This window comes from Hylobates moloch, unplaced genomic scaffold, assembly GCF_009828535.3.
Source record: "Hylobates moloch isolate HMO894 unplaced genomic scaffold, HMol_V3 SCAFFOLD_11, whole genome shotgun sequence".
Classification (NCBI taxonomy): domain Eukaryota; kingdom Metazoa; phylum Chordata; class Mammalia; order Primates; family Hylobatidae; genus Hylobates; species Hylobates moloch.
The window spans coordinates 91,539,910-91,551,119 of record NW_026652286.1 but is presented as its reverse complement, the minus strand read 5'-3'; the positions used below and the strand labels follow the sequence as shown (position 1 = coordinate 91,551,119).

The window sequence follows — 11,210 nt, the reverse complement described above, 5'->3', positions numbered from 1 at the left end:
TTTTTAAGATTGATATTTTTCCTGGTTAGTAATATGCTATATGATATTCCCATGATGCTGGGCATCAGCAGCAAACTGCAGCTCCCAGTCAGCCACATGATGATTGAGGGCAGACAGCCGATACTCTACAGTATATGGTGTTGTCAGGTGATTTTGCCCAACTGTAAGCTAAGGTAAGTGGAGCATGTTTAAAGGCTAGGCTAAGCGATGATGTTCAGTAGGTTTGGGTAATATTTTCAACTTAGGATGAATTTATCAGAACATAATCCCATTGTAAGTCAAGGAGGATCTATAGTGTATCAGCGTTGTTAACGTTTTGACATGAGGTTATTTTCACATTTGGTTTGTGTTTTATTTATTTTTTTATTTTTTTTGAGACAGACTCACTCCGTCACCCAGACTGGAGTGCATTGGTGTGATCTCGGCTCACTACAACCTCTGCCTCCCCGCTTCAAGTGATTCTCATGCCTCAGCCTCCTGAGTAGCTGAGATTACAATTACGTACCACCCACGCTTGGCTAATTCTTGTATTTTTAGTAGAGGCGAGGTTTTGCCCTGTTGCCCAGGCTAGTCTCAAACTCGTGACCTCAGGTGATCTTCCTGCCTTGGCCTCCCAAATTGCTGGGATTACAGGCATGAGCCACCCTACCCCCAGCCTGGTCTGTGTTTTAGGTAACATTTAATTCAAATCAGGCTTTTATCTTTAAGTAATGAGAGATAACATTTATTAATCACTGGGTACCAGCACTAAGTGCTTTACATGTTTTTGTTTTTTTTTTTTTTTCATTTAATTTTTACAAGGAACCTATAAGGTAGGTATCCTGTCAAGTAGTTACTATAGTATGTAGACATCCAACTTTTAATTTGCTTATAAAATATGTTTTATACTTCAGATGCAGTTAAATAGGCATTCATAGGAATTCAGCTTCTTGTCTTTTTCTTACAGATGCCAGAGTTTAGGTTTAATTTTTAAGAAGAGGAGTGGCTGGATAACTTGAAAGCCAAGTTTTTTCTTTTTTGTTTTTTTTTTGTTTTTTTTTTTTTTTGAGACAGTCTCGTTGCCCAGGTTGGAGTGCAGTGGTGTGATCTCAGCTCACCACAACCTCCACCTCCCGAGTTCAAGCGATTCTCCTGCCTCAGCCTCCCGAGTAGGTGGGATTACAGGCATGTGCCCCCATGCCGGGCTAATTTTGTACTTTTAGCAGAGACAGGGTTTCTCCATGGTCAGGCTGGTCTCGAACTCCTGACCTCAAGTGATCTGCCCGCCTCAGCCTCCCAGAGTACTGGGATTACAGGCATGAGCCACCACACCTGGCCTTAGCCAAGTTTTTTCCAAATCCCGGTAAAGTAGTTACTACATTATGTAAACATCCAAATTTTAATAGTTTTAACAATTTTAGAGTTGTGGAAACTGAAGTACAGAGTAGTTCTGTAACATTCCCACACAGCTAAGAAATGAAGGAGGCAAGATTTCAACCTGGCAGTTTAGCTCCAGAACCTGTTTTGTTTTGTTTTTTTTTTGTTTTTTTGTTTTGTTTGAGACAGAGTCTCGTTCTGTTGCCCAGGCTGGAGTGCAGTGGTGCAATCTCAGCTCACTGCAACCTCCACCTCCCAGGTTCAAGCAATTCTTCTGCCTCAGCCTCCCGAGTAGCTGGAATTACAGGCGCTTGCCACTGTGCACAGCTAATTTTTGTATTTTTAGTAGAGACAGGGTTTCACCATATCAGCCAGTCTTGTCTTGAACTCCTGACCTCAGGTGATCCGCCTGCCTGGGCCTCCCAAAGTGCTGGGATTACAGGCGTGAGCCACCACACCTGGCCTCAGAACCTGTACTTTTTTTTTTTTTTTTTGAGACAGAGTAGTCTTGCCCTGTCGCCTAGGTTGGAGTGCAGTGGTGTGATCTTGGCTCACTGCAACCTCTGCCTCCCAAGTTCAAGCAATTCTCCTGCCCCAGCCTCCCGAGTATCTGGGATTATAGGTGCGCACCACCACGTCCAGCTAATTTTTGTATTTTTAGTAGAGATGGGGTTTCACCATGTTGGTCAGACTGGTCTCGAACTCTTGACCTCGTGATTCTCCTTCCTGGGCCTCCCAAAGTGCTGGGATTACAGGCGTGAGCCACTGCGCCTGGCCAGAACCTGTACTTTTAAACACTACACCATACTACCTCTTTAATGAGAATCATCACATTAAAATTCTGTTGTGGAGCTGGACATGGAGGTATGTGCCTGTAGTCCTAGCTATTCAGTAGGTTCAGGCAAGAGGATCACTTGAGCCCAGGAGGTTCAGGCTGCAGTGAGCTATGATTATGCCACTGCACTCCAGCTGGGTGACAGAGCGAAATACTGTCTCTAAAAATAAATAAATTAAATTCTGTTACAGAAAGTGGGGGAGGTTATCTGTGTAGTGTAAATTTTTTTTTTCCCCTGGAAGTTGGGATTTATAGATTTTGCCCCCTTCTGCATATTTGACTCTCTGCAGTGTTGGAGAGGATTTATTGTTTTCTACCAGGAACATTTCATGGATGCTTTTGTTGGATGATGCCTTATTCTTTGACCATGTATTAACCAAAGACCTTGGACATAACCAAAGACCTTAGACATTATTTTATTGTTTTTAAAATTGTCTTTTCTTTCTACTGCAGGCAGATAAGTTGCTGTCACAGGATTTTGTGCAGATAATGGAGGATATTATTCTCACGCTACCTAAAAACAGGCAGATTTTACTATATTCCGCTACTTTCCCTCTTAGTGTACAGAAGTTCATGGTGAGTATAAATCTGTACTTGGAATCAGTGCCATCCTGTGACCTATGAGTATGCTTTTATTTGTAATTACATCTTCATATCTGTGAATATACTTTATGCTAATTATTTCAAGCCTTTGGCTCTTTCTTCAGTTGATCAATTAAAGATTTGTTTTACATACATTAACTGACTTTTTAAGAAGGTTATAATAGTAACTTAATTAAATTCCTCATCTTCCACTTAGTTTTTGGTGTCATGATGACATAGCCATTGGTGCTAGCTGAATTGATTCCAGTATTATTCTGTATACAAAACAGAGCTTGAGTATCCTAAACTGAAATCCAAAATACTGCAGAATTTGAAACCTTTTGAGCCACGAACATGATGCTAAAAGGAAATGTTCTTTGGATTTTGAATTTTCAAATTAAGGATGCTCAGTCACTAAGTGTAATACACATATTCCAAAATTAGAAAAAATTTAAAACCTGAAACACTTCTGTTCCTAAGCATTTTGGGTAAGGAATAATCAACCTGTAGTAACTGAGCTGCATTTTTGAGATCTTATATTTTAATTTATTTCTGTCGGGTCGGGCGTGGTGGCTTGTGCCAGTAATCCCAGCACTTTGGGGGGCCAAGGCGGGCAGATCACAAGGTTAGGAGTTCGAGACCAGCCTGGGCAACATGGTGAAATACATCTACTAAAAATACAAAAATTAGTCTGTCGTGGCAGCGCGTGCCTGCATTCCCAGGTACGCGGGAGGCTGAGGCAGGAGAATCACTTGAACCCGGGAGGTGGAGGTTGCAGGGAGCAGAGATTGTGCCACTACACTCCAGCCTGCGTGACAGAGCAAGATTCTGTCTCAGGGTGGCAGGGGAGAAATTCTGTAATGACAGAACATATATTTTGTTTTGAAGAGAGTTGCATCCCTTACAGCAAGAGTTTTATCAGACAGAAACGTATAAGGTACATTTTGAATTTGAGATGAACTCTGCTTTCATTTAAGAAGAAGACTCATCTTTTTTTCGCCCCCCCCCCCCCGAATTCCCATTTGCAGAAACCCTATGAGATTAACCTGATGGAGGAACTAACTCTGAAGGGAGTAACCCAGTACTACGCATATGTAACTGAGCGCCAAAAAGTACACTGCCTCAACACACTTTTCTCCAGGGTAAGAAGTAGGCTTCTGCTGTTGAATATTACCTCTCGAGTCCCAGTAAAACAGATGATTTCATCAATTTTCCCACCATCTTCACTGTATAAAAGTTCATAGTGTTTCTGGCTTGGCATGGTGGCTCATGCCTGTAATCCCAGCACTTTGGGAGGCTGAGGCAGGCAGATCATGTCAGGAGTTTGAGACCAGGCTGGCCAACATAGTGAAACCCCGTCTCTACTACAAAATACAAAAAAATTGGGCATGATGGCGTGTGTCCGTAATCCCAGCTACTTGGGATTCTCAGGCCGAGGCAGGAGAATTGCTTGAACCCAGGAGGTGGAGGTTGCAGTGAGCCGACATTGCGCCATTGCACTCCAGCTCTGGGCGACAAAGCAAGACTCCATCTCGAGAAGAAAAAAAAAAAAGATTAAAAAATAATTCATAGTGTTTCCTAAAAGGCAGGTTTAGTTGTTGACCTAAAGTTGATACTAAATGATTAACAAGTCACAGATACACTTATGAATAGTTTCTGAACTACTTTGACCTTAACTAGAGTTAATCCTCATTATTCACATATTCTGTATTTGTGAATTTGCTTAGTCACTAGAATTTATTTGTAACTTCAGAATTAATACTCAAGGCAGTTTAGCAGTCATTTGTGGACATGTACAGTGTGGCAAAGAGTTTAAGTCACCTGACATGCACGTTCCCAGCTGAGGTCGAAGAAGGCAATCTCTGTCCTCTTGTTTAGCTCTCATACTGTGAACAAGGGTCCTTTTCACAGTCTGTGCCATGTTTTTCAAGTTTTTGTTGCTGATTTCACGGTTTTAATTGGCCCCTACACATGGTGCTGAAGTGCTGCCCAGTGCTAGTAGCATTGGTTGTGAGTATATTAAAGAAGGTATTCTTGGCTGGGCACAGTGGCTCATACCGATAATCCCAGTACTTTGGGAAGCCGAAGTGGGCAGATCACCCGAGGTCAGGAGTTCGAGACCAGCCTGACCAACATGCTGAAACGCCGTCTCTACTAAAAATACGAAAATTAGCCAGGCATTGTGGTGGGTGCCTGTAATCCCAGCTACTCAGAAGGCTGAGGCCTGAGAATCACTTGAACCCAGGAGGCGGATGTTGCAGTGAGCTGAGATTGCACCATTGCACTCCAGTCTGGACAAGAGTGAAACTCCATTTCATAAAAAAAAAAAAAAAAGTATTCTTAAATGGAAACACACAAAACATAACTACTGAATCAGATAATCAATTGTATTACTCTTGTTGACAGTTATGTGGCCCTTAAGAAATATACTCTAATACAGTAAATCTTAGATATTATTATCGTCCATCTATTATTTACAATTTTTACAATTTACCATCTCTCTCATATCATGAGATTCTAAGTTTCAGACCATGTTAATGTTTCTTGTTTGCCGGTTAGTGTTTTCAAGATTTGGCAAACCAAATGAAGGTTTTTATTTTTCTCATACTTATTTTTTCTGTGTTCAGCTTCAGATAAACCAGTCGATCATTTTCTGTAACTCCTCTCAGCGAGTTGAATTGCTAGCCAAGAAGATTTCTCAACTGGGTTATTCTTGCTTCTATATTCATGCTAAAATGAGGCAGGTGAGTATAAAACTAGAACTTGCACAAATTTAACAAGAAATCTCTTTATTTTGTTTTAATGTTCTTTTAAATGTTCTGAGTTTAAGAATAAACTGTTCCTTAGTAGCCAAAGGACCTTTCATTTTGACCTCCCTCAGGTTCAATTTTCTAGCAATAAAATGGGGATAATAGTACATATTCATAACTTACAAGGTTGTTAGGAAAATTAAGATAAATGTTTAAATGAGTACTTTGTAAGCTGTCAGGCATGATACAAATGTAAAATTTTATTCTTCCCTTCCTTTCCATGTTTCTCTGTTTAATACAGTAACTAGCCACATGTGGCAATTTAAATCAGTTAAAATAAAAAATCAGTTTCTCAATAACATTCACATTTCAAGTGCTCAGGCACCTGTTGCTACTGGTTACTTTATTGGAATTGGAAGTACAGACACAAATACTTCCTGTATTACAGAAATTTTACTGGACGGCACTGCTCTGGATTTTTAAATATGGCCCCTCAGCTGGCTGATTTTTCTTTTTTTCTTTACTGTTTGCCTTTAGAAAAAGATGCAATATCTAAATTTCAGAATTTGATTTAGCAAAAAATAATTTAAAACTGTAACAAAATGACTTGTTAACTACATTATGAAATTTCGTAAGTCAACAGTTTCTGTGGACGAAGAGATCAAGAACTTAACTCATTTGGTTTTGAAAGCAGCTTAATGTCATGGATCACTTATAAACAGATTTTGGGTAGAACCGATTGTCTAGGAGAAATAATTATGGGAAATTTGGGGCTGTATATGAGTGCTGATCAAATGGAATACTTTGCTTTCTCCTAGGAACATCGAAATCGTGTATTTCATGATTTCCGAAATGGCTTATGCCGCAATCTTGTTTGCACTGGTGAGTATTTTTGTATTTCCTTTACCCAGTGTTTTTCTCCCAAGTTGTTTTTTGCTTTCTCTGTTCATATTACACAGTGCAACCTGTGACATAGTCTGACAGACCCTACCACTACTTTTAGGATTTCTGAAGTTGAAAATGAACTCTTGTCAGCTCCTGATACTGAGTTCCATATCTGAAACTTCAGAAGACTTACTCTGGCACTCATACCTCATCTCTGCCTTTTTTTTTTTTTTTTTTTTTTTTTTTTTGAGATGGAGTCTTTGTCACCCAGGCTGGAGTGCAGTGGTGCGATCTTGGCTCTCTGAAACCTCCACCTCCTGGGTTCAAGTGATTCTCCTGCCTCAGCCTCCCAAGTAGCTGGGATTGTGGGTGCCCGCTACCACTTAGCCCAGCTAATTTTTGTATTTTTGGTAGAGACAGGGGTTTCACCATGTTGGCCAGGCTGGTCTCGAACTCCTGACCTCAGGTGATCCGCCTGCTTTGGCCTCCCAAAGTGCTGAGATTACAGGCTTGAGTGCACCCAGCGTCTTTTAGACACATTTTTTAACACTTGCTTACAATTACTGGAAAAAAGTAACTTGTGAGCAGAAAGTTATTTATGATAATGTGATTATGAAAGGTAATGCCAGTAATGTGCAAATGCATTTGAATAACTGAATTAAATTAATAAACTTAGGTTATGCTAGAAATATGTGTTAGAGAGTATTGTACTGAGAGAGATTTCTAAATTGAAAGATAAAATGAAAATTACCTTTTTTTTTTTTTTTTTTTTAAGATCTGTTTACCCGAGGTATTGATATACAAGCTGTGAATGTGGTAATAAACTTTGATTTCCCAAAGCTGGCAGAGACCTATCTCCATCGTATTGGAAGATCAGGTGAGGAAAAAAGAGGTGATATTCGTGGTAAAAGTTCTTCTTTGAGATGTGTAATGACTAAATTTTGTTGCTTTGTGAAATAGAGTAGCTATGAGAACAGTGAATTAACACTAATTCAGTTGTTTGGTATTTAAGACTAATTTCTAATTCTTCTGTAGCATTTATTAAGAAAAGTTAAAATAACTGCTTAATTTGAGATGAAATTAACACATGAACATTACTCATTAGGTGGTAGGGTCTGTGACTATTGTTTAGTATGTATTTTATGGCAGTTTTTGACACAGATGAGCAGCCATTTTGTCATTTGAGAAAGGTAAAGTACTGTTTTGGGCTGCGAAACCTGAAGTTGTAGGAAAACCTGTGTTTGAAGACCATTAAGAAGTTGTTTTGCGTACTAAGAATGGCACTGAACATCATTATCAAACCTGTGTGGTTTTGCCACTGCTTGACTTGCACAATTCACGTTGATTTTATTTTATTCATTAAAATTTTTAAACAAATTTTTTTTAGGTCGCTTTGGTCATCTTGGCTTAGCCATCAACTTGATCACATATGATGATCGCTTCAACCTGAAAAGTATTGAGGAGCAGCTGGGAACAGAAATTAAACCTATTCCGAGCAACATTGATAAGAGCCTGTATGTGGCAGAATACCACAGCGAGCCTGTAGAAGATGAGAAACCTTAACAAGCATGTATGTCCCTGACAGACAGCTAAGAGGAACCTTTAAATGAAGGAAATCAAAATCTTCTTTCCTGGGGGAAATTTGATGTCACACCATATATAATAGTATTAAAGGGTAAAAATACCCACTAGCATAAATGACAGTAAATAATATCTCTTATGGGAGGTTCTAGTCTCATTCGAGAATCTGTAAATGTTGTTCTTGAATGCAGCTTCCCGAGTAATGTGGTAGATTAGCAGTACTTAAATTCAGAGTCCTAAAATAATGAAAGCAAAAAAGAATCTTTTTCAGCAATTTGTTTTTCTTTTTGAGACAAGGTTTCACTGTCATCCAGGCTGGAGTGTAGTGGTGCAATCATAGCTCACTGCAGCCTAGTTCTCCTGGACTCCTGAGTAGCTGGAACTGTAGGCACATGCCACCATGCCTGCCTAATGTTTTAAATTTTTGGTAGAAACAAGGTCTTGCTTTGTTGCCCAGGCTGGTCTAGAACTCCTGAACTCCAGCAGTCCTCCTGCCTTGGCTTCCCAAAGTGTTAGGGTTATAGGCACAAGCCACTGTGCCTGGCCTTTTTTGGCAGTTTTGTGGGGTGGGGGAGGGAATTTTTGTTGTTTTTGTTTTTTGAGATAGGCTTGCTCTGTTGCCCAGGCTGGAGTACAGTGGCACAATCATGGCTCACTGCAGTCTCTGCCTCCCAGGTTCAAGCGATTCTGTTGTGCCGCAGCCTCCCAAGTAGCTGGAATTACAGGCATGCTCCACCATGCCCAGCTAATTTTTGTATTTTTTTAGTAGGAGTTTCACCGTGTTGGCCAGGCTGGTCTCGAACTCCTGACCTCAAGTGATCTACCCGCCTCAGCCTCCTAAAGGGAGGCTGGGATTACAGGTGTGAGCCACCGCATTGCCAGGAGTTTTGAATATGGAAGTATTTACGTTTCTGAAAATGTAAAATGTTTTTAGCATTTACTCTTAATTTCTAGTAAGTACATTAATCACTCTGGTAAAACTATCCATAATACCTTATTACCAAATGTTTAATCAGATTATGAGGATGGCCATCTTTTAAAAATACCCACTCTGGGCCGGGTGTGGTGGCTCACACTTGTAATCCCAATACTTTGGGAGGCCGAGGTGGGCGGATCACGAGGTCAAGAGATCGAGACCATCCTTGCCAACATGGTGAAACCCCATCTCTACTAAAAATACAAAAACTAGCTGGGCATGTTGGCATGCACCTGTAGTCCCAGCTACTCAGGAGGCTGAGGCAGGAGAATTACTTGAACCCAGGAGGTAGAGGTTACAGTGAACCGAGATTGCACCACAGCACTCCAGCCTGGGTGACAGAGCTAGACTCCATCTCAAAAAAAAAAAGCCACTTGGGCTCACGCCTGTAATCCCTGCACTTTGGAAGGCCGAGGTGGGTAGATTACCTGAGATCAGGACTTCAAGACCAGCCTGGCCAACCTGGTGAAACCCTGTGTCCACTAAAGATACAGAAAATTAGCCAGGTGTGGTGGCGGGCACCTGTAATCCCAGCTAGTCAGGAGGCTGAGGCAGGAGAATCTCTTGAACCTGGGAGGCAGAGGTTGCAGTGAGCCGAGGTCATGCCATTGCACTCCAGCCTGGGCGGTAAGAGCAAAATTCTGCCTCATAAATAAATAACCCACTGATTTCCTAGGTAGTAAGCGTGAAACTCCGTCAAATACATAAATAAATAAAATACCCACTCTGATTTCCTGGACAACCTGTCTTCCCATCTTATTTTTAATTAAGATGGGGTCTTACTATGTTGCCCTGGCTGGTCTCAAACTCCTAGGTTCAAATGATCCTCCCACCTTGGCCTCCCAGAGTGCTGGGATTACAGGTGTGAGCCACCACGCCCAACCTCTATCATCTTTTGATGACTATTGGGCTCTAGTTAGAAATGCACGAAGCAAGGCTCAGCTTTAAGCAAGGTAGGTTGTTTTAGTATTTCCTAAAGAAAATCTGATTTGACAAAGGATAGTTTCCAAATTATAGGTGAACATCTTACCTATTTAAGTAACCTAATGTTACTTAAAAATTTTTTTTCTTTCTTTTTTAAATAGCGACGAGGTTTCACCATGTTGGCCAGGCTGGTCTCAAACTCCTGACCTCAGGTGATCCACCCACCTCAGCCTCCCAGAGTGCTGAGATTACTGGCGGGAGCCACCTCACCCAACCAATTGTTACTTAAATAATTTTTAAATTACTCTTTACTCTTTTTTCCTTAAGTTAAACATCAAACACAAACCCTTGGACAAGTATAAAACTAGCCAATATTTGCTAGTACTTTGGCAGAGTATTCAGTTTGTGTAAGGTGTAATTTTTCCCCCCGATTTAATTGTTATGAGTGAGGGCTGCCTGCTACCAGAATATTCACATTCATTCAGGCCCCCAATCTATCTCAGGGTTGCCTACCAGAAATTATTTAATCCTATAACCAGTAGATTCTGTAGTAGGCACAGGGTCAGTAGAAACTACTAGAAAAGAGCATTTGGGATGAGGATTGTGAAAACCTATGTATTCTAGTTTGTGTTGCTTTCAGAAATGTTAATTTTATATTCTCTTCTTCTGTAGGCTTTGACAAACTACAAAAGGCTCGTTTGGATCTGTGACACATCGTTTTGGGGGGAATGCTCTTCTCTTTGTGGGTTTTTCATCTTTTATTTTGGAACTATGAAGACTTAAAAGAGCTCAGACATTTTTTTTTTTCTTTTTTTAACTGGTGAGAAAAAGGCTAAGAAGGAATATACCTTTTTTGTTCCACTTGTTTGCACTGTGTGCTGACTGAACATTAGTTGCACTAACTGCTGGTTTTTAAAAAATGTTTTCTGGGGAAAGGGGACAAGGAAGGAAAAGAAAGAAGAGAAGGAGAGAAACCCTAAAAAGAGAAGAATCTTAATGAACACACAAGCTTGTCAATGATTTCAAAATTCTCCAACAGCTGACTCTCGAGTGCATTTCAACTTCTCCCTGATTACTCATCCGTTTTTTAAGCCTGAAGAGCTTATTACTTATTTGTGCGAAGTGCCTTATGCTATGAGACCATTCAGAATATCATCTTTTAGACACAGCCCGAGGAATCAACAATAGTAACTCTTTCCTTTTTTCTTTTTCTTTTAAAAAATGTCTTTTCATTTTGATTTCAGATTGAAGTCTCTTCCCTTTCTACCCAATACTCGAGCCCAGGGCTAGAAGTTGAAACTTACTAGTAATGTTAAACACC

The 11,210-nt window shown here is 40.4% G+C and overlaps 1 protein-coding gene across 4 annotated transcripts in view; it reads left to right on the top strand.

Moving 5' to 3' along the window:
• DDX6 (DEAD-box helicase 6) overlaps nt 1-10,900 on the top strand; it is a 43,005-nt gene extending 32,105 nt beyond the window's left edge. For all 4 annotated transcript variants that reach the window (XM_058446407.1, XM_058446405.1, XM_058446406.1 and 1 more), the window contains exons 8-14: nt 2,645-2,767; nt 3,787-3,915; nt 5,401-5,517; nt 6,342-6,405; nt 7,184-7,285; nt 7,796-7,978; nt 10,562-10,900. In XM_058446407.1, coding sequence (XP_058302390.1) covers nt 2,645-2,767; nt 3,787-3,915; nt 5,401-5,517; nt 6,342-6,405; nt 7,184-7,285; nt 7,796-7,971 — 711 coding nt within the window. In that variant the 3' untranslated portion in view covers nt 7,972-7,978; nt 10,562-10,900. The remainder of the gene's footprint in view (nt 1-2,644; nt 2,768-3,786; nt 3,916-5,400; nt 5,518-6,341; nt 6,406-7,183; nt 7,286-7,795; nt 7,979-10,561) is intronic.
• Nucleotides 10,901-11,210: the final 310 nt, after the last annotated feature.